The following is a 26,829-nucleotide window of genomic DNA, read 5'->3' as shown; positions in this document are numbered from 1 at the left end:
TCTGTCGTTTTACCGCCCTCTACAGATCGGTGTTGAGACATTGTTAAAATAAATGAGGAAACGGATGCATTTTATAGATGATAATAAAAAGCGGGGCCAATTTAAAAAACGTAATCCCGAAAAGATATTGAAACATCAAACAAAATATTTATTAAAATAAAATTATAAAAGCACTAACTAATCCGTAAAAACAGTCTTAATATTTGACAACTAAATTTTGCGAGGTTCTCCTGCGCCAGTGTAGGTCACTACTCGATCCCTTGTTCACAATAACGCTGGTCTCAACCTGTTTAGTTGAGCTGGGCAGAGAAATCTGAGCAGTCTCATCTTCGGGAGCGGTAGTTTGTTTGAAAAGGTTGGTATAGCGAGCGGGCACTTTAAATTTAATATTTTTAATCATCGCGTGCTTCTGGTTTTGAAATGAAGTCGCGTAATGCAAATTACTAGGATAGTCGGTCAAACTTTGTTCCCGTCCCACATCAGTCTCAATTTTACTACTGGATATCGACAGAATCTTCTGACAAATTTCTGTGGAAGTCTTTTCGTCGATTTTCCTTGGACCCTGCGCGCAAAAATCCGTGCTTGGAGATAAAATTTTCTGACAAATGTCTACCGACTCCGCCAGGTCGATTGGCTTTGGTATTTGCGGAGATGGTACATAGTCGCAGTCTCTGTAATAAAAAAAATATATTCAAACATTATTAAGATAACTAAAGACACCATTCGCCCACATTATTTTTTAATTTGAAAGTATTAATGTATCCTTTGAAAAGTCAGAAGATGTCATTAACCATTTACACACCTTGTAATATTGTAATGGCTCTTAAAAGCCGGTGTTTTAAATGCAAGCTTGATGGGTCCGTTGATGACCGACCCGACCCTCCTGGAATCAACAGATTTAACAGAGGGTTCAGGAGAGAGTGCCACAGGCGCAGCCTTACTTTTCAAACAGGCAGGCGAAGCAGTAATGACGTGGATAGCGTTCGGGTTATCTACCACTACTGATTTTTTTACAGGAGGATCTGGTGGATTGAGCACTTTTTTAATTATTTCACCTTTTTTGCCTGGGTGGGTATTTTTAATGTGCCTGCGTAGGTTATCTCTACGTCTGAATGACATATCGCAAATGCTGCATATGAAACCTTTTGATTCTACAAGAATAGACCTAATTAATATAATTTAGTTTACTTCTTTGTTACGACAATACTAATACTAAATTACTTGTAAAACTAATAATCTATGAAGATATTAATGAATGTATAATTATTTTTCTCACTGTCAAATAGTCCATAGTGGAAATTATACCCATTTGTAATTACGTCATGCTACAAGTCATATATTCGCTGATTACTACTAATTACAGGTTGCAAATTGGCAGTGATATTCTTACTATACAGAGTTGCACAAAAATATCATGAATATATGGCACTATTTTGTGCATAAAGTCTTAATTTCATTTATAAAGGTACCAATTTGTTAAAAAAATCTATTGCAATTTAGAATCTACCTACCTATTGTAAACTTTTTCTCAGCATTATTTAAAACTTTGTCAAATAACTTTCCACAAATTGACAAATCAATGTTTCACATAACCTTAAATAAAATATATATTTTGTTTATTTAACCACATAATACAAGATTATGTATATGTAGCAAGTCAGTCAAAAATATAGCTTAGACAAACAAAAAGCCTAATGGCGCCAATTAGAATTTATAATTATAATATTCATTATTGCTATAGAAGCAATTATTAATAAAAAGTGGCTTGATTGCGCTCTGAAAAGATTTTCAATCAAAGCATGAATATGTGCTGGAAGAGCATTGTAAAATGCTAGATTTAAAGAGTTAATTTTAGTTTTATTTAAACTTAAATACCCGGAGAAGATGAGAATTTCTTGTAGAAAAGTTATGAATTTCTGGGTGGAAAATGTAGTTCGTCTTATTTCTATGGATTTCATTAAAGCTACAATATACAAAGATTGAAGGTATCTGCAGATTATTGCCGTATCATCAGTGAAAAGTGAACATTGGAACTAATGCATGAGGGGCAATCTTTATGTAAATAATAAAGAAACGTGACCCTAGGACAGATCTTTTAAGTACTGCATGTTTTAGATTTGAAGTAGATGAATCATCCCAGTTTAGACTAATGTATTGGGTCCGATTTTTAGAATAATAGCTTGAGACAAGCCAATAGTTGATAATTTCGTAAAAGCTTTGTTGCCACTGCTGTTTGGAATATATTAAACAAAAATGGGTATAATTCCGACTTTACTTATGCAATTGAAGTTTTTTTTGCCATTCTGGGAAAAGTTCCAGATTAAGAAAATGACCCCCACTTTATTATAAATTACATATATCTCTAACACTTTAATTCTGCTCTATTCCTAGTATTAAACTATCATTTATTAAAACCAAACATAAGGACACTTACCGATGTGTATAAGCTTATGCCTTTGCAAATCTTTGTTATTAACAAAGGTTTTAGGGCAAATGCTACACTCAAATGGGCGGATTCTCAAATGTGACCTCCTATGTACGAATAAAGCCCACTTTAATTTGAATCTCTTGCCACATTGATCGCACATGTGAACTTTTTCCTCTAAAAAGAAATATCTAAAACAATGTTCAATAAAAACACAAACATTTATTACTTGAATGGGTGACCAAATGTCTTTTCAAGTTTGAAGAGTTGTTGAATTTAGCTGGACATAATTTGCAAATGTAGGCCTTGTCACCTCGGTGTATAGTAAGGTGTATTTTAAGTGACTCTTTACTTCTGAATCTCTTACCACACTCTGTACATAAATGACGCTTTTCTGGTGAATGTAGGCTCATATGTCTATTAAGTTTGCTTTTTTCACAGAATGTTTTATTGCATACAATACAAGTTAATGGTTGACCCTCCTTATGTTTAAATAAGTGCAAGTGAAGCTGATTTTTTAAAACAAATTCCTTTCCACAAGTATTGCATTTGTGTGGTTTAATTTCTGAAAAATAAAGTTATTTACAATGAAAATTGCAAATAAGCACTAATCTACCTCCTGAACAATACTTATGGTATTTAACATGGGCTCTGGTCTGAAAGCTCTTACAGCAGATGGTGCAGTAGAATGAGATAGGATCAGTTCTTTGATTAACATGTTTTGGAATATCTGAATCTTTTGAAATTGTGTCTGCTTTCTTTGGAAGCTTAAAGACATCCTTATCATTCCCCGAGTCATTACCAGTATCTGTACCATTGCAAATGTTATCAGTCTTTTGTTCCTTTGCTTTATCATTGTCCTCCGCGCCGCCTGTCTCCGTTGCTAATTTTATATGAGGTCTCCCGTTACATTGAATTACACCAGTCTGATGTTCGAATTGTAACTTGTCTATTTTTCTACCGTTTGTTACAATACATTGTTTACATCTTTCCTCGTCTTCTAAGAGACAAGAGCGGCACTTTTTGTGGCCACAAGAATCTTGCACCAAACGATTAGAAGGTTTATGCAACAAATTTTTACATTGCGGACAGCTATTTTCTAACATACTTGCAAAAATATTTCTAAACTAGTCACAGACACTTTTTAAGATTAGGAATGCTATTTGTTTGCGGTTGTCAGTTGGAGCACAGACCAGAGAAATATAATTCGTCAAGGACGATACAATAAAGACGATTGATAGTTTGGTTAGTTTACATCCAGATTCAAGATTCCACAAGAAGTATTTCTTATCAAAACTAACCTTCGAATTCTCTGTTGAAAGAATAGATTAATAATTGACGTTTGTTAGATATGTTTTACCAATTTTGCGAAATACAACAATATATCAAATTTATTGCAATGACGATCGAGAATGACTCAGTTGGTAAGGTGTTAGATCTGCCAATATTTAATTACCGAAATTATTTCACAGACTGAAAGGTTAACCGGTACATTTTCGTTACAACTTAACTTTAACAAGGTCTTTTTCTACTCCCGTCTGTAAAATATCTAATTACATACCGATCTAGCGTACGGAAAGCGTCACTTTACCGTCAGTTTCGTTTCCCACGGACCCGAGCCACTTCGGACATTTCCGGGATTTTACCGCACGGGTTTGAGAGCAATCGGATGTTTTTGGAGATATTTCCCACGCCTTGAATTTTGACGTTTGTCAAAAACTAACGGTCGTAGAAAAAGTATAGTATGCAACACGTTCGGTAAACTTTTTAACTCACTCGTTTATTAGACTCGCTCCGCTCGTGTCAAATAAACTCGCGAGTCAAATGCCGTTTACAGCACTCATTGCATAATATACTATTAATATACAGGCTGTAACAGAATAGAATTAAAAGTTCTCTGTGGTTTGATATCTACAGTAATGAGATTGATTTTGTTATATCACTCTATGAATGGAATGAAATTTTAAAGGATAATAGTTTTCTGACCTTTTATTAGGCACGCAATAATTTTTGTAATTTTCATTTTGAGAATAAGGACATAAGAAAAATTTAATCACTTTATGGTAGTACACGCTACAAATTTTTCTTCCTGTTAAGAAATTTGAAAACTACATAATAAATCGTAAGTAATAAAGGAAATAAACAAAAGCAGGATCACTTAAAAAACATATATTTTTTCCTAAATAAAAAAATAACATCAGTAATTTGTACTAACCTATCAAGGAAAACACCAGACAAAAAACACTTTACTCCGCGTGGACCAAAATAATCCTAGATAAAAATCAAGAACATATTTAATTTAATTGCAGATTTAATGAATTCCCTTTATATACACGAAAATGTATGCGTTGCCATAGATTAAAATTGTGTTACAAATTAATGCTTGCCAAAATTGTTATTGCTTTATAATTTTTTTCGTATATCTAGATAGGTATCATTATTTTGTCAAGATTAATCTTTAATTAATTTTATTGCATTGAATTACTGTATTTTGCTAAGTTAAGGACTAAATATTTGGTCCCCCGGTCTAAAATTACTGAAAACGATGGTATGACGAAGCAATATGAAGAACATTACCAGAGCGTAAATACTATAGGTGTTAACCTGAGCGATAATAATAATCGGGACTTAAAATTGAATCCATTCGAATTGACCTATATAAAAAGGTTTCCAAAAATTACCAATAATTTGTTTAGTAGATTGATTACAATAATTTAATATTTTTTTTAAAAATAGTGTCCTCTATAGACCTAATAAAATGAGTGTGTTCGACACTTCGACAATAGGTTTGTATAAAAAGATCACATTGTTACAGTCATGAAAAGTTTTTTGTTTTGAATTGGCAGTGCGATTTGTGCGCAAAATCACATCCTACATATTTATTTTGGCAACATAGCAAGTTCGATCAGTACTGCAGTTTGCCGCCGCCTTTGGATTGAATATTTTTGGCTAATTCACTAATAATCTCCCTATAGACGATAGGGTCCATATTCGTGCCCAACATTAGTAAAAGCCACCAATCACCCATATCGATTTTCCTGCATAGTACTCGACAAACTTCAATAGGCAGGCTTCTGTGCTTGGCGTGTAAAATTTTTGGTCTTATTTTTGGGTACACGATGATTAGCACCCTATAAGCAACCAAAACTGTCAACATGGTTGCCAGTATCATGAACCAGAACCAAATGAAAATGTACGTCTTCTCATTTACAATGTTTAGAGGCAGGATGCACAGGCTATCGTGTTTCTGTATGCTGCCTGAGGCACCATATTTGTGAAAGATGCATTTGGTTACCCTAGGAAAGACGTAAACCATAGGGTCGACCCTGTCCTCTTGAGCCTGCTCGGAAAAGTTCATTACTCGGAGACCATACGATAGAAACTCGCCGTCGAAGAATCTATTCATGAGGTAGAGTTGTACAATGATATTGATGAGGCAAAGACACTCACAAGCCCAGTATCTAAGGGCGTAGAGGTTGTGTCTCTGAAAAAAAAATTAAATCCATAGGTAATAAGCAGCAGGAGCTTATTACACTGATTAAGAGATTAAAATGGTCAAGAATTTTCCTGTGCTATTCAAAATATATTCTCAAAGTGTTGATTCACTTTATTTTTTCGTTTTATCGACTTTTAGGTTACTAACAAAGTCTCCAAAATGTTTTAACAGTATAGATTCCTGTAGAAAAATTATATACAGAATTTCATTAGGTGCAAAAAAGTAACATATGTTGTAATTAATTTAATATTGCACCTAAATCACAATGCAATGCGAACCTTAGCTGCTAGATTAATTCCTAAATTTTTGGTAGTATTAAGAAAAGAAAATAAGAAAAGAAAGATAATATGAAACAAGCATAAAATCGCGCAATATCTGATTTTTATTCAAATAAAATGGGAAAAAAAATTCAATAATTTTCATTTTGTAATTTGTTAGCAAACTGTGTAAATTAAAGCATTGGCTTCCAAAATTAATAATAACTTTGTTATTATAATGAATGTTTTTTATCCAACTCTGGTTGTTTCTATTTAGAACGATTCTGAATCCAGTGGTGTAGTCAAATTTGCTAACAAAACGAATAAACTTTTGTCATTTTCCACAACGAAAGAAAATGTTAAACCGCATTGAAAATAAATGCCAGAATATTAAAATTTGTCAGAATAATACAGTTTTTGAGTGAAAAATGCGCAATCGACAAAGATACTTCCCATTTAAAATAGACCACACTGTATACAATTTTGAAAAGTTCATACAACGTTTCATTTCACTACAAACGCGTTTTTAATTTACTGTGGGAAAAATGAATCCAGACGCGTGGCACGTCACTGTCCACTTTGAATTAACATCTGCGCCTAATTGTGTTAGCAAATTCGAAAATTGCTTAATTGCGGAGCAAAGTCCATCTGTTAACATCGAAGTTCTGACTTCAATTACAATAAACGAGAATGTTGCTAATTAGAATAGGTACGATTATAGGAAACATCCCGCTCAAGTGAATAACGTCGAATTATATTCCATAAATAAATACATATAGTCAACAAATCGTAGTAAATATGGTATTTGCTGTTTCGGGTCCCACTCGGACTCGTTAAAATTAAAATGTATCAATTTATTTGGGAAATAGTCTATTTAGTGGATACGTTTTTTGTTTTCTATTTTTTATTTGCATTTGGATTTGTTAATTTGGATGCGAATTTTTTATCTCACTGATAGATAAATATAGCATAATAAAGTATTTTTTATAAATATTGAATTCATCCTGAAATGTTGAAGAAATTTATGAATATATATATACCTACTCGCGCGCAAAAAACGTGACATTAAAGGTATGGTATGTATATTAAAGAATAAGAAAATCTTCTTTCTGAACATACCAGTTGATTATTGAAAAAAATGTGTTTTTATTTCATCGCGACATTGAATAAAGAAAATGGTCAAAAACAAAACAAAACTCGAACAAAACGTAGTCCGCTGATGGAAACAAAAGCTTTGGGTTTGTAATTTTAAGTTTCAAAAAAGGGAAACAAATTATAAACTTGAGTATCCGTTTTTGGTGGAAAACTTGCTTTAAGAAATAAACAAAAACTATAACGAAAAAAGGGAACTGTCGAGGTATAAATTAATTTCCATGGTCATTTGTCATATTTACAATTTGATATTCAAGACTACAGATCGAATGCGCGAAAAACTATAATACAGGCAACGTTACAGACATTAAATATTTTCGCAGAGCGAATCGCAAAAGCTTTCGAAAAACTAACGCATGCGCATTAATAAATTCACTAAAATACAAGACAAGAAAAATAGATAAGGCTACGATGTAAAAATTTGTTTTAGAAATTACAAAATATATTAAATTATAGTTATTTTTATATCAGAACCTTAAGATCTTTCCACTTTAATGTTCCAATCTGCTTTTTGTATCTTTTATATGAAACCAAGAATATGAGAGTTGTATTAATACTCTGTTTTTGTAATTTCGGTATCCAAATCGGGAATCCTGAATAATTTCGGTGACGAGCATGCGCGAGGGCAAAGTCCATCACTTATTCGGTTTAACGCATGCGCATTAGTGAATTGACTGAAATACAAGACAAGAAAAATAGATAAAGCTACGATGTACAAATTTGTTTTAGAAATTACAAAATATATTAAATTATAATTACTTTTATATCAGAACCTTCCGATCTTTACACTTCAATGTTCCAATCTGCTTTTTGTATCTTTTGTATGAAACCAAGAATATGAGAGTTGTATTAATACTCTGTTTTTGTAATTTCGGTATCCAAATCGGAAATCCTGAATCAGTTCGGTGACGAGCATGCGCGAGGGCAAAGTCCATCACTTATTCGGTTTATATTCCGGATAGGTTCGGGATCAGCGCCTCGAAAATACCTATTTTTGGATCCGGGCCTACAACTACTCACGTATACAACTTTCATAACTTTATGGCAAGCCATGGCTGAAATATTGGACCCTTCAGGTTCTTTTGCACAATCCGCTAAATAACAGGAAATAAAAATGGGAAATACAAAAAAAGAATATTTTTTGTATTTTATAATATGCTATGTATACTAAATGTTTTTTCAACAGCTTAAGCACTGTGGGTCATCTAGGAAGCAAAATATATGGCTTTTGAGGGCAATCATCTGCCAACGACAATAAAACATCTGGCCACTCGGTATTGTAGGACAGAGCATCACAAACGGACTTTGAAGGATTATTTAGGCATGATAAAGTCATATTAGTACTAATAGAACAAACGATGACATAAAGTTAGGGAACTTTTTGGGGAAGGGTCTTTCAGAAGCCAAGATCATACACAAGTATACTAACCCCAACGTGTGTCATCAAATAATCCATTATGATTTGTTTCTTTTTGTTTCGCTCCTTGTCGGGACAAATGGCGACATGAAGCCCCATCACCAGCATTCTCATCAGGCCGTTTTCGAAAGAGTCCCATATTACCTTTGGCGTGTAACAGGCGACGGCCTGAAATAGAATAATTAAATATTTCAATTAGGCACATTATTTCGGTTCAGATAATGTTACCCGTTTACCTGGAAAAATAAGACAAAGCAAACCCACTGGTAGTAAGTGTAGAATTTTTGAGCATTCTCGTCGCTAAAGTCGTTTGCCACGCCGGGATGGGCCACCTCTGTTCCAACCTGAAGTTAAAGTTAAGGAGTTACTAAGGTCCAACAAATGTTTCAAATATTTCAGTTTTGATTTTATTAAAACCCGCTACTAGTTTATTGTCAGTCATACCTAGGTTTGCCTAGGCAACGTCCGCAATGCCGGACCACTTTAGGCAAAGTCGAGAAATTGTTAGATATTTTGGACATTGTCTACACTGTGGTACGACAATCTTGGGTTTATGTAAACTGATATCCCGATTGCAGACGCTCGAAACTATTGTAAATGTACAAGAATAAAATTGTTACGCAATTCTAAGCGTCACCATTCGACATCTTGTACTAATAAGCGACATAATTAACACTAAATATATTTTATAAGCGTCCCTCTATAATATGTACTCTGTAAAAAGTGTATACTACAGGAGCCCTAATTCTACCCAAAGAGACTTTTTGTTTGGCAAATACCTATTTTTTGGTAGTAAGTGACATACATAAACAATACAAGGTGTATTTGTGATTGTTCTTTAAGATACAATAAATTATTATTACAAATTGATTTCTTTTTCTTCTATTGCAAACTGTGCCTTATACTTGTACAGCAAGGAATATTGACAGTATGACAATATGCCAGGTTATTTCGGAGATTGCCTGCTACACATTTGGCAATCCTAAGATTGTCGTACCACAGTGTAGGCAATGTCCTAAATATCTAATAATTTTTGTAAAAACCATCTGAAGATTTTTCCATTATCACACCTAGTTTACTACGGGCTTAAACTGGCACTGTGACTGATTCCCCTACTTGAATTTCCGGAAACTTTTTTTGCGATATCTGCTTCACCTTCTCTGCTTGAACCCTGAATCCTTCATAGGCAACTTCTTTGTTTACAGTTGGAGAAATTGAGTTTCGAGCGTCTACAATCGGGATATCAGCTTATTTTGAGATTTGCCGGCGACACACTTGGCAAACCTAAGATTTCCATACCACAGTGTAGGCGATGTCCGAAATATCTAATAATTTGGGACTTTCCCGGTAACACATATAGCATGAAAATAAAAGGTCTAAACTTTTAAAACTACGACAACGATTTAGTATTGGTCACATTGTCGAATAAACGAATATATTCTCTGCTCAATTTACATTGTCACAACTATTTTATAGTCATATAGGGTGGGGACACAGGTGTTTTCCCATTCGTAACTCGTTGTTTATGTTGGCTGTGACATTTTTTTTTTAATTTTGGAATTCGTAGGGTCCAAGGTTCAGACTAAGAATTTTTTTCCCAAATGTCGATGTTTATCTAAAAAACACTTCTAACCACAAACTTAATATACTCTATTTGCTTACTAAAATAAATGACTCATTTGGTCTCTTTCGGAATGTCATTGACGTTGCCCTAAACTAACTTGCGTATATAATATACTGTAGTCTGTTTTAAAATTGTTGAGTTGAGTCCAGGATTTATCAAGCAGTTCTTTTGTTTAATATTTGAGGAATTTAAACTCTATGTAATTAATTAAAATTAAACTATTAAATTATTGCGGCATTATGTTATATTATCGACCATCCGCCGGGGCAAATGTGATAAGTTAATCTAAAATGATTTTTAAGTTGCTAGCTCATCAATTTAATGCCATTAACTACGACGTCTGCAAGTGCTATTATGCTGACGACGAATTAGGCCTTGGATCGGGAATGCCACACGCGCACTAACACTTACTATGGTACCTTGGTATTTTCTTCGGGTTAAAAATGCATTTACACCATTTACAAATCAAAACGGAACATTTATTAACCAGAACGATGTTTAATGGTTATCCGGTCAAAGCTATATTCTCCCTAACTTGTAGTTAGAATAATTATTAAATCAACTGCTTTATATAGTTGGATCAACTTATTTTACTATACACAAGCGAAGCATCGCATCGTCGTTATTCACATTACTCTGCGGCCAGACCAGGACCAGTGTCGGCGGAATTTTATTTTCACACTATAATTTGTCCGTCTCGTTTTTTTTACGAAGCTTCCAGATTGCATCACAAAATGAAATAATCCTGAAAGAACAAGGAGTAGTCGATTTATTTGTTGAACTCATAGTTTCATGACCTGATGGCCAAGATAAATTGATCAAACTATATATACATACCTACATCCTGGGTCGTGGACATCGTTTACTTAAATATCTTCCGAAACGTTTTTGCGTTATTCTAAGAAGACCTTCGTAGAACTAAGGGCGACCTAATTATCTAGTGTCTGTTTGGAGGGTTCAACGGTTTTATCTCGAGACAGCAAGTAACAACGCATACTCAAATTACGGCGCAGTTTACTTCGGTACATCGGCCGTAACATGACACACGTGACCTTTGAATAGTTTATTGTTCGAGTTCAATTATATCTCGTTCGAGGTCGCTGTAACTAAACCACACTCTACAGACTGAACTGAAGTTTGTCCGCTAAATCTCAACGTGTGAACGAAAAGCAATTGGGTTAACGAAAAAAAAATTGGGTGCATCCATGCACAAATAACTATGAATAGTGAAGCTACGGCCTTCCATACCCCAGTCACGCATGTTTTTTTTACAAATTCGGAGGTTTGCAACCTTCGCACACAAACGCAGAAACCATTCAGTCGGATCGCAATTAAATAACCGCAGTATTTCTATAATTAAAAATTATCGAATAGTGTGCGGCATATACTGCGCAAGCGCATCTAACTTTCCCACGGTAACCCATTCATATTGATGTTAAATATGTATATGCAGGTCCGTGGTATATCTCGCACATACGCAAAATCGTTTAAATATTAAATTGGTGTGTAACCTTCTGTTATTAATGGTGTAAGCGAATCTAATAGGAATCTTATCCATTGATTCATCGGTTAGAAAAATGAGGAATAGGTATAGGGGTCTAGACGGCGGAAACTTTGACATTGGTCAGATGAACATAACCTCATATGTTTTTGTTTTCGCCGTCTACAGCGGTCGCGACAACAATTTATAAAATCGATTTCTACTTAAAAAAAATCGTCTTGATCGAGCAGTTTATCATTTGACGAGAGTCCATTTAGTATCCCGCGAAAACCTTAACAAGGGTTACGAAACGCCCTGTTTACATTCATAATACCTGTCTTCTGAAAGCGTCGGGCATCGTAAAAGTGGACGATATCCAGCAGTAAGTGTTGACTACGTGCGTGGGCAATCCATCCACTATACACTGGATGGGGTTGCCGACAAACTGATTGGCGGTGATAATCAAACTGCAAGCCATCAGCAAGGCGGTGGTGAAGAGGTTATGCATCCTGAATATGGCACAATCCGTCACAATGTCCTGGTACTTCAGGTAATTGGCCAATCCCCCCAGTAGTTTATACATGGTAGCTGCTTTCACGGCTCAATTCGGTAACAAATAAGCCGTGTCCCGACTCGAAGAATTCCGCGCAAGAACCAGCTGTTACTCGCGCCCCCGAATCAACCGGAACATCACTCTAGAAGCGTTTTTTAAAACACGAAATGCGTACACGATTGACGAATCCCTCCGCACGCTTTGGATTGCTACTGACTACAACGAGCGGCGCGATTTCTGGCCTCCCCACCATGTTTCCAAGAGGCGGTCCAGCTGACCAACTGCGTTTTGCGATGTCGGACTGTTTGGTTCGATACGGGCAATTCGATGCGGTCCGGTCGTGTATTCCCGAATACGCGTTTTCTGGAATCGACAGTGTGATTTTTTTTCCGAAAAACGGGTTAATCACTTCGATATATCTCGGAGATTTCGTCGATAGATCAAGCGAAGGGCTTTATTTCGATGTCCGATGTCAGACTAACATTTTACGATTGTTTAACGAGTTTTAAAAACGGTAGTGGAAAATATGTTGATTTTAAGCGAGGGGCGGTTTCGTCATTTCTTGTAAGATAGACAGAAACGAGCAGACCAGTTTCAGATAATATGAAAATCTTAAGATAGTCTGTCTCGATCTTCATCGTGTTGATGCAAAACAGTTTGTGAAAAATGTGCATGATACTTTAATCAGGAGAGGTTTTGTTAGACAAGAAGCTTTAAAAGAAACCTGTCTACTTACAAAAACGCCAATATCGTCGATAAGGGATATTATTAATAGTGGAGAATTGAAGGAATAAACATTGTAATCGTCAAACTCAGGACCTAGTAAGAAGGAGAATATATTGTCTTTATGAAAGTTGTTCCTACCTTGAATAAACTGAAAATATAAGCCACCTTCCCCAGAGTTTTTTGTAAAATGGGATTTAAATTCCGCAAAATAGTCAACAGGCAAGTATTAATGGAATCTCACAGATCACGCACTTGGAGATTTAATTAATTTCAAGAAATTAAAAGATGTAGATTAAACAACAGATTCATAATTTACGTTGATGAAACATGGTTCGATACACAATAACAATAACAGCCGTCTCCTACGCAAAGCACCAGCCTCATCAAGTTAAAAAACTGAAATCCAGGAATATTTGTTAAAAATAATATTTATTTTGAATTCAGTTTCAAAAAATTCAGCTGTTGGAAATCCTTAATTCGTATGCAATTAAAAAACAGTATGTATGCGATAATTTGGCTGAACAGGCTGGGCATGCTGTTTTACGTCTTCCTCCATATCATTACATGTTTAACCCAATGGAACATTTTTGGAACCAAGTAAAATCAAAGGTCAGAGCAAAAATATTACTCCTATTTTAAGTTCCAGTATTACAAATTTGATAAAAATGTAATTAATAACATACCAATTGAAAGCTGGAAAAATTCGGTACAGTACATCACAAAAATGAGGACTCTTACATTTTTATACAAAATAACATAAATCCTATTATAATTAATCTCAATGACGGCTCTGAGAATTAGATTTAGACATTTAGAATAAAAATGAATCTATTTAATGTCATTGCTTTTTGTAAGTGCAATTTAATAATAATTAATAATTTATACCCACCTAAATAAACAAAAAAAATATTATTACCAAAACAATGAGAGTCCGTCCCTAATGTTCTGTCCTTTAACACCTACCGGACCCGAGTTTTATTGCCGTCGGCAGGTAACTTCCATAAGTGCGGACAAAGGCAAAACGATGAAGATTGAGACAGACTATATGCGATGTGACTGCGAGGGGAGAGGGTATGTTATTATTAGCATTACTTCAGAAAATAAAAAGGCTATGAAAAATGGCGAATAGTTGGTTTCAAGGGGCGCCTTATAGAGGACCAACGTAAATCATTCTATATCTATATAATAAATTGTATGAAATTGAATGAAGCTGACATAATAAATTATAACATGATGCATAAATGAATCAATATGAGCACTTTTATATTCTCTATATTCTCTGCTCTCTAATTTTTCTATTGATGAGTAAAGAGCTTTGCAAACAGTATTGCCTATTCAATTTGATCTCAGATTCAGACAAATTTTCCCTACTCTCACGGATCAAGCGTGCGGACAATGTCACGTTAAAAGGTCAGCTTCGTTACTCACAGCCGCCAGCCAGTAATTTCACATTTGTCCGTTCTGATGGTCATGTCACATGTCACTTAGAGTGTGTTTTACCGAAATATACCGAAAAACTAATGGTCGTAGAAAAAATATATTATGTAATGCAAACTTTTTCACTCACTAGTTTATTACACACTCGCTCCGTGGAACTCTGCTCTTGCTAAATCAAACTCGTGACTAAAATAGCATTTATCAAAGTTGTTGCATAGTAAAAATTTCTTCGCAAATTTGCAATGTACCTATTTTTTGTATTACTTTATAAACTAGCCAAATTTTGCTAACATAAAATGGAAAATATGAAAACAAAAACTTTTTAATAGATCAGTAAAAAAATATCTATTGTTGTAATATATATCTTTCTGAAATATCTAAAAATAAATTTCGCAATAGCCAAAAACTATTCAGATGCATATAAAAATCTTCGCTATTCGTATCAAAAAGTGAATTTTGCTACCTCAGAAAAGCTCTTGCCTTTCTTTCTTTCTTTTAATTAAAGTACAGTTATATTATTATTAACAACTCTAAATAGTTCCTGAGTTTTTTTCAAATGGAACCGGATTTAAATTCTAGTTTTAAAAGTTGTCAATCGTTTGTTATTATCGGAAAAATTATTTTTAGGCTCTCTTTGTAATACCAGCCTGTAATATCCACATGCCCACCAACTTCTGTTTATTTGTATTCGTGACACATGGTGGGAAACGAACATAGTGCAGTAAACCTTTGGCCATTTCCACTTAATTATAATCTCCGCTGCGGTTTTGCGCTTGGAATGTCTTCGACCGCATACAGAGCGGTTTACTATAGTGTTAGATTTAAATAAATCGAGATTGTTTTAAAGACGACTTTTCCGATCTTGGCGTCAATGTCGAGCGGTGCATGCCAGAGCAGGGCATCAACTGATGCCCGTCGCCACCCTCTGCGGCGTCCCGACTCACGCGCGCGAATAGACCCGAAGATTTCCCGACGCATCCGAAATCGATAGATCGCGCCAATATTTAAATATTCGAACGTAATCTAACACGGCCAAACTGACAACATTCCGCTCTCGGAATGCATGACTCATTTGAAGTGTCACAGACATGAACACACAGAAAAAAAACAAAGTTTTATTTCTTTACAGCAACGTTAAAATATATAGATGTGTACATCGGTAAAAATTCGTAAACCTTTCATTCTGCAGATTTATCATCAGCCGTCCCAGAGTTCCCTGTAATGAACAAAAAACGAGAATTCATCAATCAAATGAATTTCACAAACAATTGGGACTAGATTTACGTAATAACTCACAAGCTGACAGACACGATGGAAATTCTGTAGTAAGCACGCATTTACAAATACAGAGTTGACTTGAGTAGCACGATGGAAATACTGCAATAAGCACGTATTTGCGATGGGCTCTCAAACAACAAAATCAAAACACAGAGTTGACTTGAGCAGCGCGATGGAAATACTGCAATAAGCACGTATTTGCGATGGGCTCTCAAACAACAAAATCAAAACACAGAGTTGACTTGAGCAGCGCGATGGAAATACTGCAATAAGCACGTATTTGCGATGGGCTCTCAAACAACAAAATCAAAACACAGAGTTGACTTGAGCAGCGCGATGGAAATACTGCAATAAGCACGTATTTGCGATGGGCTCTCAAACAACAAAATCAAAACACAGAGTTGACTTGAGCAGCGCGATGGAAATACTGCAATAAGCACGTATTTGCGATGGGCTCTCAAACAACAAAATCAAAACACAGAGTTGACTTGAGCAGCGCGATGGAAATACTGCAATAAGCACGTATTTGCGATGGACTCTCAAACAACAAAATCAAAACACAAAATACTCCAAAGACTATTTAAATTAGTTTTATATACACAACTCAAATCAATCTAACACGGCACAACAAGTCAAATTATGTACTTACAATTGTCTAGTTGTAATAATCTTTGGAAATCGTCAGGCGTCCAATCAGTAGGCCAATGCCGCAACTGATCCTTAGAACATTTAAAAGTTTTCGGAGTACCTAATTTCTTAATCAAATACCGATTATTGGTAAGTGATCTCTTGATTATGTAAGGACCAACAAATTCACAAGAAAACTTTTCAGGTCTTTGACCTCGGCTTAACAAAACAGTATCACCTACTTTATACAGCTGATTGTCTCTTCGCTTCTTATTTAGATAATTCAACTGCCTTTCTGAATTTTGCCGTAGTTTCTTTATAACTGCGGAATAATCCACTGGAGATTTAGTTTCATCAGGGATTGGCAAATCGGTTAAGACTGTACGAATTTGAGGCGTTTGACCCTCTCGACCAAATACTAACTTAAAAGGTGAGCAACCAGTCGTCTTTTGTTTCGTAGTATTGATTACTAACTGGATCTTCCATACTTTGTTCGGCCAATCTGTTACTTTATTGGATTCAACTCTTAACAAATTGGTAATAGTTCGCATATAGCGTTCTATTTGTCCGTTGGAGCGATGAACACCGGGGGTTGTCACGTGTAATTCGATGCCAAAATATTCGGTAAATGATTTAAATATTTTTGCTATGAAATTAGTTCCAGCGTCGTGAATTAGTTTGGAGGGCGTGCCAAATATGCTGAGGAATTTAGCAAAATTTTGTGTTGTTTCTTCTGTAGTAACGGTGGATTGAGGATATAGGAGACAGAATTTGGAGAAGGCGTCAATTATAACAAGGATATATTTATAGTTTTTTGGATTACCTGGTAAGGGGCCCAGACAGTCGACATGAACTGTATGGAATGGTTCATCGGGCTTTGGGATAGAAGTAAGGAAGCCTTGTTTAGGACCCGTCTGATTTTTTCGTACTGCACATATCAAACAGTGTTCAACATACTTTTTAACATACCTGGTCATATGGGGAAACCAAAAGTAAAGTCTGATTGAGGCAAGAGTTTTTTCCCAACCTATGTGACTTTGATCATCGTGAAATATTTTCAAAAGACTATAACGGTTATTAGATGGTACAAAAAGTAAAGACTGAGACGATTTGTTATTTTTATTGGTTGTAATACGAAATAAGGTCTCTTTTTCTAATTTATATTTTCGTTTGACATCATCTTTAGCATCGTTCAAAGATTGAATGATTTGTTTACATTCCTCATCTTGACTTTGTGATACGGTAAGCCAATTTTTATGAAAATTGGGTTGTGAATCGATATGAGCTACAGTTTCAATTGGGTTCCTGCTAAGGAAGTCAACATGAGATATTTCAGAGCCCTTACGATAAACAATTTCGAAGTCGAAATCCTGCATATAAGCCCACCAGCGGGCGGTCCGCGGCTTAAGTTCTTTTTTGCTTGCAGATAATTTTAAGGAATTGCAATCAGTTACTAAAGTGAATCTTAATCCAAGCAAATATACACGAAAATTTTTTAAAGCTTTCACAACGGCCAGAGTCTCTAGTTCAAACGAATGATACATAGCTTCATCTGGATTGGTTTTTTGACTGAAATATTCAACTGGACGAAAGGTATCACTGTGTTTCTGCAATAAAATAGCACCGAAACCAATACTGCTCGCATCAGTATGCAATTGAGTCTCTAAATTTGAATCGAAAATTGACAATAGGGGTTTTTGAGTAAGGACATCAATAACATACTGCCTTGCTTTTTCACATTCAGTCGTCCAAACAAAGGGAACATCATTACGAGTCAAGTGAGTTATACAAGCTACTTTGGAAGAAAAAGCGGGAATAAATTTACGGAAGTAGCTCGCCAAACCGATGAATTGGCGCACTTGTTTCACGTTAGTGGGTGACAGACTTTCCTTGACTGCTTTAACTTTATTCGGATCAGGTCGGATACCATCAGCCGATATTTGACGACCTAAATAGGTGATGTTTTGCATAAAAAATCGACATTTACGAAGGTTAATTGAAAATCCGGCTTTAGACAAAGCATCAAGAACTAATTTTAGTTTACAAAATCCATCCTCAAGTGTGATGGAGGGTATTACTATGTCATCCATGTAAACAACCGCGGTGTCATATTTTAGGTTACCTAAAGCCATATTAATTGCTCTCTGAAAGACCGCAGGACCATTGGCCAGTCCAAAAGGCATTTTTAAATACTCATACTGACCATCCGGTGTCACGAAAGCGGTTTTTGGAATCGACTCGGGATTAATCGGGATTTGGTGAAAGCCCGAAGCCATATCAAGTGACGTGAAAAATTTATTTTTGCCTAAACGATCGAGCTGATCGTCAATACGTGGCAATGGATACCGATCTCTTAAAGTTATTTTATTCAAATGACGATAATCGACACACAATCGAAATGTCCCATCTTTTTTCTTAACGAGTATAATCGGGCTCCCAAATGGAGAATTGCTCTCCCGGACGATTTCGTTTTTAATTAGATCAGCAACGATGCCACGTACTTTCTGACGCTCAAACTCCGACATACGGTAGGGATGGTGATAAACAGTTTTGTTTTCTGTCAATGTGATGGTTAATTCCCCGGTATTGACAGGTTTAATGGTAAAATCAGTAGCAGTTGACAAATTCTGATAATTCCCCAGCAGTTTGATTAGTTCAGCCATTTCTGCATGCTCCAGATCACTTGTTATTTCCGAGTTATGAATGGTTCGAGTAGAATTTGTAAGCGCAAGCATGGGCATAATTTGTTGAACGTTTTTATTTTTTATTAAAACTACATTATTTTCGTAAACATTTTCACCAACGATAACGTCATATTTGGAATGACTATGCGGCACAATAACAAGATCAAGCGTTATTTTTATTTCGGGAAACTCTACCAATGCTTTGGTAAAAGAAAAAGAATTATGTATGGTACCGTCGAACCATCGTAAAGGAGTAACACGCGGAATTTTCTTTAGATTTAATTTGTCTACCAACGTTTCTTTTATTAGCGAACACGTGGAGCCGGTATCAATTAAACAATTTGTAGTGTAACCCGAAATAACGATAGGCACAGTTTTTAACTTGTTTTCATTAAAATTATGTGAATTGAGCAAAACGTGATGAGATTTAAATTTCTTTACGGTTGGGTCCTGTCCGGACTCTGAAACTTCACTTCCTCGACTTTGTTTATTTTGCCGACGAAAACAATTTTCAATGCCGTGACCAGGTCTTTTACAATATCGGCAAACATCAAACCCTTTATTATCCGAGTTATTGGTATTCTTAGTTTTAGATTTACAATCGCGAGAAAAGTGTCCCGATTGACCGCAAGAATAACAATTTGCCTGCGTCGTTTTTTTGTGTGAAAATACATTATTTTTCTTATTCAATTCGGATGCCGATTTTTCGACTAGAGGAATTTTTATGTAATTAGAGAGAAATGCAATTAAATCACTAACAGAGGCGGCACTACAATTATAGGCCGCAGTTCTGACCGCAAGATCGTCTATTGAATGAGCAATTATTTCGATCAAATCCGAATCAGACCAACTTGCCCGCGTGCGCTTTAATTTTTCTAATTTAATTCTCGCGTATTCAACATAACTGCGCGCATCGGAACTACGATAATTTACAGCATCGCTTAACAGTTTACCCAAATTCTTTTGTTTGGGAAAAGATACAGAAAAGTCAAATTTAAAATTTTCCCACGTTTCTTCCGTGGGTTGCCATGCCGAAAACCATCTTAGTGCAGATTTTTGCAAAAATGGACCAATTCTACTCACGGTTTCCCGATCTGACCAAGCAAATTCGTTCTTATACCCTTCAATTTTTTGTAACCAAATACCACTATCCATATTGTCGGGGTCAAAACTCGGCAAGGCCAACGAAATGGGAGTGGTTTGGGTGGCTGGCGATGTGGTTGATGTCGGCGACGGCTCCTTTGTACCGACACGCTGTTGCAAATTCTCAAGGATCGACGCTATGGCGCCCAAAGATCGATTCAGTTCTTCTTCGGCCATTATAGCACACTCCAAATTACGTTAAACGATTACACGTGTACCCCACACCTGATGTTAGATTTAAATAAATCGAGATTGTTTTAAAGACGACTTTTCCGATCTTGGCGTCAATGTCGAGCGGTGCATGCCAGAGCAGGGCATCAACTGATGCCCGTCGCCACCCTCTGCGGCGTCCCGACTCACGCGCGCGAATAGACCCGAAGATTTCCCGACGCATCCGAAATCGATAGATCGCGCCAATATTTAAATATTCGAACGTAATCTAACAATAGTTTTGTAAGATTATCTCCACTTCAAATTTTTTCGGCAACGGTGGGGTAAAGTAAGGAGTAAGGACTAATAGCAAGTTTCCTTTCTTTCTTCCTAAAGTACTTATGGATTATACTTTATACTTTCTGTAAAAAAGGTCAAATAACTTTTTATTATTATATTAATATATGTTACATATTATAAGTTAAGTTATTTCAGTAAGTTTTGGTTAAGCTCTGAAGAAGCCAAAAGCCAATAAAAAACTTTTGAAACATTGTCAAACTCGGTAGCATGGTTACCGAATCATTTTTAGGATCGAAAATCCATATTAAACGCAAAATACTTGACACACTTTTACTTTGCAAAAATCCATTTCACGCACTGTCAGACCAAGCCCAACACGGTTGGCCGAGTGTGACGATAAAATCGAGCGTATCGATGCTGCGAATTAGACGACCAAGCAAATTGTAGGGAAAATGGAATAATATGCAAAATTGGATTAAACCGCAAATTATAAGAAATATTATATGGGAAATACAAAAGATGAAACAATTAACATCAATTATGTAACTGGAATTGATGGTATGCAGAATGTTAATTGTATTAATGTGTTTGGCATTATAAAAAGCAACATGGACAGTATTATTGAGCAGTCGATGACCTGTATTATAAAAACTCGCATAACAGATCATTGGCCAGTGTCTCTATTTTCACCGTTTCATCTAGTTACATAAGAATATGATAAAAACACATATAAATATTCAAAACTTTTGGAATCTATTAACTAATGCTGTAGCTGAAAACACAACAGAATTAAAAATAAAAATTATACAGTCAGTAAAAAATAGAAACGAGCTTTTCATAAATTTCATGGTAAATCCTATTTTATAAAAATCAAAATATTCGAGATATAGGAATCACTGAAACGTACTTATACAGACAACAAAATGTAATTACTATCAACAAAAAATAACAGAAAATGGACTGAACGTTAAAGGGATACAGTAAATACAATAAATAATAAAAATAATGCAAATAAAAACTGTAGAGCAAGTAACAACTAAAAATGATTTTCAAATTGCAGAAACTTTTAACAACCATTTCTCAAACGTGGGGGAAAAACTTGCAAAAAATATTAGAAATCCACAGAAGTAAAAATTTAATAAAATTAAAACAACAAAACCATTCCAATTAGAAAAAACACATCGGAAGAAATAATACAAACTATAGAATCGCTAAATTAAAAAAATTATCAGGTTTTGATAACATCAGAACGGAAATACTACCACCGATTGCTCTCGAAATTAGTAAACCATTATCTGACTTAATAAACACAATTTTTGCAGGAAATTGTCCTGAAGAATTTAAAATCTCTATTGTAAAACCTTTATTTAAAAAAGGCAACAAAAACCTCCCAGAACACCATCGACCATTTTCGCTAATAAGTAACAGCAAAAATTTTGGAGAAGGTCCAATTCCTGGAGGAAACCAAAATATTAAATAAAAATAAATATGGCAAAGTAAATCTACACAAAAAAACAATAGCCTCTATAACTTCACAAATTTACAGCTCACTGGAAAACAATAAAAAAGTTCTAGCAGCGTTTCTAGATTTTTCCAAGGCCTTTGACACAGTTGATCATAAACTGATATGGAAGATCTTGCAGGACTCGTTCGTACGCGAAATACCTTGCAACCTATTTAAAAGTTATCTAACGGAAAGAATACCGAAAACAAAAATTAATAATACCTATGGTTTAAAAAAAAACATTCTCTATGGTATTCCCCAGGGATCCGTTTTGGGGCCTTACACAAATAATATGTACCATGTAATTACGTCAGTGATCATCCTTGGTTTTGCGGACTACCAAGTTTTCCTATGCGAAGATGATTCTTGGGATGATCTTAAAATCTAAGTGGAAAATGACTTAAGCTGGTTTAAACAGATGCCACTTACGGTGAATGAACAAAAAACAGTTTTTGTGCCACTTTAGATATACAAACAATAAACAATAAACATCATTCAATAAAGTCGACAGAAAAAACAAAGTACTTAGAAATAACAATGGAGACACAATTAAAACGGAATAAACATTTACACACAGTAGTAAACAACCTAAGGCTACTGTTTTACAAATTCAAATATTTTAGAAACATTTTAAATAAACATCAAATCTACTTTATTATACATTGCACGTTTACAATCTGGTATTTTCGGATAGGGAGGAGTACGGGATGTACAACTTCAAAAATTAGAAATTATACACAAATATTTTCTAAAAATAGTTATATAGTATATAGTATTCTTCTGTACAACTGTTTAGTGAGTCAGAATGTTTCACGGTAAGGCAGTTATTTTTTAAAATAACGGTTTTACATATTCTCAAAATCAAAACCGAACTACAAAATATAAGTCGTTCTTACAATACAAGAAATAACATAACAAACAAGATTAAAAAACAAATAGGCCAAAGATGTTACACATTTTTACAGGCCCATTTTTATAATCTCCTGGATGAGGAATCAAGGCAGAGACTCATAATTAACATCAAACAAAATATATACAAGATAAATAACATCAAAAAGAAAATGTCTTAAATAAAAAAAACTGAGAATTGCATGTAAGATTTGCTTGTTTTCAATATCAAATTTAAAGTAATATTTGTGTTTAAAATTTTTATACTATCTAGGTTAGACTTTGTATTTTATATCAATTATGTAGCAATTCCTTTAAACAGTTGTCAACGTTATTTTCTGCAATATGCGGCAGGGTAAATTTATGATATGTAATCCCACACAACTTAAGGGATTTGGGGAGACTTTTCATTTCATACATGTGATTTTTAATTTAAAGTTGTTCTCTACGGAATATTACTATTATATTATTATTATTTGATGTGATATATTCCTTTTATAGCTTAAGTTTATGAACATGTTAATTATACAAATTTATATAGAATACAATTTACAAGTTGTTTAACACTGTGAAATAAACAAATAAATAAACAAATTGTAGCATTTTGCATTTTAGGTACTCGTGGAGCTTGGTAACAGTTTATCAAAAATTTTTTATCGATGACGCTGTCGTCGAAAAGAAAGTAGGTCAATCGCAAAAGGAATTTCTCTTAAACGTTCTCCAGTCTCAAATCGCTTGCTTAACAGTGAATAATGATCGTCGCCTTCAGTCGATAAAAAGCTCAATCGGTCTTATTTCACATTGAGTTCTTTCACCTGGAAACTTTTTGCTTGCGGTTTCTAGTACTCCCTTATAACAGCAGCAAAGTGTCGGCCCCACCTTTCTAGCAATCTTTTGCGTAATAATGTTTCTCCCGAAGAGAAAACCGATGATTAAATTTTGTAAAGCCCGTTTCATGAATGTAAATATGTCAGAATGAATGATTAATATCATTTATAACATATTATACTAGGTACCACAGCCGCGAAGAGACTAAAATGCCGAATTCAAACAATGCACACAGAGAACTTCAGAATTGCATGATAAATGCAATTGAAGGATCAAAAAATCCGGAATATGGAATATTTGACACACAATATATATTATCTTCACTATTCAAGGCAAAATTATGTTTTTTCGAATTATTATTATCAGTTCAATGTAATTTATATAATGTTCAGTTTATATTGACATAATAATAAATCATTGCATGTTTAAACGTTGTATGGAATCTTTTAAGTGGCCTTTTTTTACTCCCGTCTGTAAAATACCTAATTACACACCGATCTAGCGTGCGGGAAGCGTCACTTTCCCACGTCAGTTTTGTTTCCCATGGATCCGAGCCACTTCGGACATTTCCGGGATTTTACCGCACGGGTTTGGAAGGAATCGGATGTTTTCGGAGATTTTACCAGACGGCTTGAAATTGTCAATTCTGATGGTCATGTCAGTGAATGTATTGGTGTTGTTTTATAAAAATGTGCCCAAAAACTAATACACAGAAAAATGATATGCAATAAGGTCCAATTAAAATCTACAGGACTACTCGGTAAGTAAATTAACATTTATAATTTAAGTTTCCCACAAAGATTTTACCTACCGTTCCCATGAAGTGGTTTTTACAGTTTTTATATTAATATCTTGCGAAGACCAATTGTACCATGTCTCATCATGATGCGCTCCGTTCATGCCAAATAAACTCATGAGTCAAATGCCGTTTACCGCACTTGTTGCATAATATACGATTTTCTACTTCCTTGTGGCCAAGCACTTCAAATTCGGCTATTTTGACCACGGGTTTGGGAACGATCGGATGTCTTCGATACATTTAGCAATTCATGGTATTTTGCCTTTTTTCGGTTTATTTTATCAGCTGTCACTCCGTTGTTACAGAAATTTTCTTCATTTTATAATTTTTATAATTACAACGTGGTAAATCCATAGCTCCGCTGCGCTCCGTGCCAAATAAAAGTCGACATCTATCAAAATTCTTGAATAGTACAATGTACAATATTCTAAAGTTATTGGTTAAGATTTTAACTACATTGCAACCAATTATGTTTAAAACAAGAAATAAAATCTATATATCTTTATATCTTTATTATTGGAAAGTTATGATTTTCAGTTTTATATGTCTATAGGGTAATTTTTGGAAATTCGTTTAGATATTGATTCTTTTATTCCTTGTAACGTCAGCTATTGTCCCGGGTTCATTCCTCCTAAGTCCAAGTAAGGTTCAGTGCGATTAATTTAAGCGACTGAACACAATGAGATGTATCGGAATTTGGTCCGCGTTAAGAACCGAGGCGTTGGTCTTCGGAGCAGCGCAAGCTCGAGTACTCACAATTAAGACCTTTAAAAACGCCAACGTCTTTTAAAAATCCGGTCGTCGTAAACATACAGACAGGTAAAAACGCGACCGTCAACAGGTGGACGTATCTACGTGGTGTTCTTAAGAAGACCCCGGTACCATCGCACAAAGAACTCCGTCGAGGTATCGAAACTACCTTCCGCGAACGACTGGCCACCCCCCCGATTGAGGCTACAGCACGCATACCTTGGTAATAAGGACAATCTTGGTTCGGAAAGAGGCACTAAGCAAACTTTGCAGCAGTTCGGAGAAGAAACGCGGCGGCCTGGGACTTGGGGAAATGTTATTGACACAAGATGTTAATGGACTTAGAGGCGGACCTGGAATTCACTTTGTTGTTGCGGGTGTACCTGCACGGGTTGCACTAAAACGCTCGAATAATTCTTCTTCAATTGAAACCATGTATATTTGCCGCCTGAGTTTTATGTAGATACAGGCAGAGCGGAGCGTGAAGTCGGCGTAACAAAAAAATTCAATTGGTTTGACATTTTTCGGAATTTTGTGAATGTCGTTCCAGCATTTAGTGATTGTTATACATTAACATACATACAACCTACTTTAAAGCTTTGCATGTGGAATAGGTAGATTTTGTTGATATTGAATGAACGAATGAATGAATCGCATCTTTATTTATCCTGTTTGATCACCAGTTTCTTCATAACGACATAACTGCTATAACAACTTAAATCTGACGATAAAGTTCACCACATATCTACTAGAGATCTTGTCTATGCTACTAGAAGCACTTTTGAAGCCATAATGTTCCCAAAAAGTAATGGTCCTAGAAAAATTTACCACTTTTATAAACGGATCGCTTTCAGTCAATAATACTTGTTTTTCAAATCTTACTTTCGATCAGCAAGATGTTGAATAATCAACATGCCAATTTTTCAGCATTACTTCAAAATGTGACCAGATTCACATTAAATTTTAAATTCAAAATGACGGAAAGTGCAGGTTAGTGTGGAGTATCAATTTTATGGTGTGGACTGTTCATAGATATAAGAAAGTGACTGATTGCTTTTGAATGGGATTATCCAAGGGTGGTCATTAACATACAAGGCAACAAAATTATTACCTAAAGTTTCGGAATTTAAATTCTGGAAAAATTTTGGTCCGTAATAGAAATTAATTTTATACGTACCTGTGTTTAATTCTTTGGTTTGGTGTACTACTTAGTCTAAGTTTAAGTCATTTAGTTTTAGTAATCATTCTTATTTGGAGTGTTGAATCGTGTGCGAATTATGCAAAATAGTCTAGTGTATCTCAGCAGATGCT

At 35.1% G+C, this 26,829-nt stretch overlaps 2 protein-coding genes across 2 annotated transcripts; both read right to left on the bottom strand.

The window, feature by feature from the left end:
- Positions 1-123: 123 nt before the first annotated feature.
- On the bottom strand, positions 124-4,022 carry LOC132700574 (zinc finger and BTB domain-containing protein 49-like). Its single transcript, XM_060667986.1, has 5 exons — positions 3,042-4,022; positions 2,655-2,990; positions 2,435-2,602; positions 803-1,151; positions 124-671 (listed from the first exon to the last, which is right to left on the bottom strand). Exons 1-5 carry the CDS (start codon positions 3,529-3,531, stop codon positions 197-199), a joined length of 1,818 nt encoding a protein of 605 aa, XP_060523969.1. The 5' UTR covers positions 3,532-4,022; the 3' UTR covers positions 124-196.
- Positions 4,023-4,579: 557 nt separating this feature from the next.
- Positions 4,580-12,644, bottom strand: LOC132700920 (innexin inx1). The gene is made up of 4 exons (XM_060668514.1): positions 12,186-12,644; positions 8,984-9,091; positions 8,760-8,915; positions 4,580-5,909 (listed from the first exon to the last, which is right to left on the bottom strand). The coding sequence occupies exons 1-4, from the start codon at positions 12,432-12,434 to the stop codon at positions 5,331-5,333; spliced, it is 1,092 nt and encodes a 363-aa protein (XP_060524497.1). The 5' UTR covers positions 12,435-12,644; the 3' UTR covers positions 4,580-5,330.
- Positions 12,645-26,829: the final 14,185 nt, after the last annotated feature.

The sequence above is a fragment of the Cylas formicarius genome, unplaced genomic scaffold, assembly GCF_029955315.1.
Source record: "Cylas formicarius isolate icCylForm1 unplaced genomic scaffold, icCylForm1.1 PGA_scaffold_4__25_contigs__length_36172078, whole genome shotgun sequence".
Lineage (NCBI taxonomy): Eukaryota > Metazoa > Arthropoda > Insecta > Coleoptera > Brentidae > Cylas > Cylas formicarius.
Note: the sequence above shows the minus strand (reverse complement) of the source record. Positions and strands in the feature narration are given on the sequence as shown.

Bases quoted from the DNA above. Each gene is read 5' to 3' on its own strand.
- LOC132700920 (XM_060668514.1), bottom strand. From the start codon at position 12,434: ATGTATAAACTACTGGGGGGATTGGCCAATTACCTGAAGTACCAGGAC. The intron at 9,092-12,185 runs GTATTATGAATG...CTTTAACTTCAG, and splicing joins CCGACGCTTTCAGAAGACAG to GTTGGAACAGAGGTGGCCCA. The intron at 8,916-8,983 runs GTAAACGGGTAA...ATTCTATTTCAG, and splicing joins GCTTTGTCTTATTTTTCCAG to GCCGTCGCCTGTTACACGCC.
- LOC132700574 (XM_060667986.1), bottom strand. From the start codon at position 3,531: ATGTTAGAAAATAGCTGTCCGCAATGTAAAAATTTGTTGCATAAACCT. The intron at 2,991-3,041 runs GTAGATTAGTGC...TTTATTTTTCAG, and splicing joins CCATAAGTATTGTTCAGGAG to AAATTAAACCACACAAATGC. The intron at 672-802 runs GTGTGTAAATGG...TTTTTATTACAG, and splicing joins AGCCATTACAATATTACAAG to AGACTGCGACTATGTACCAT.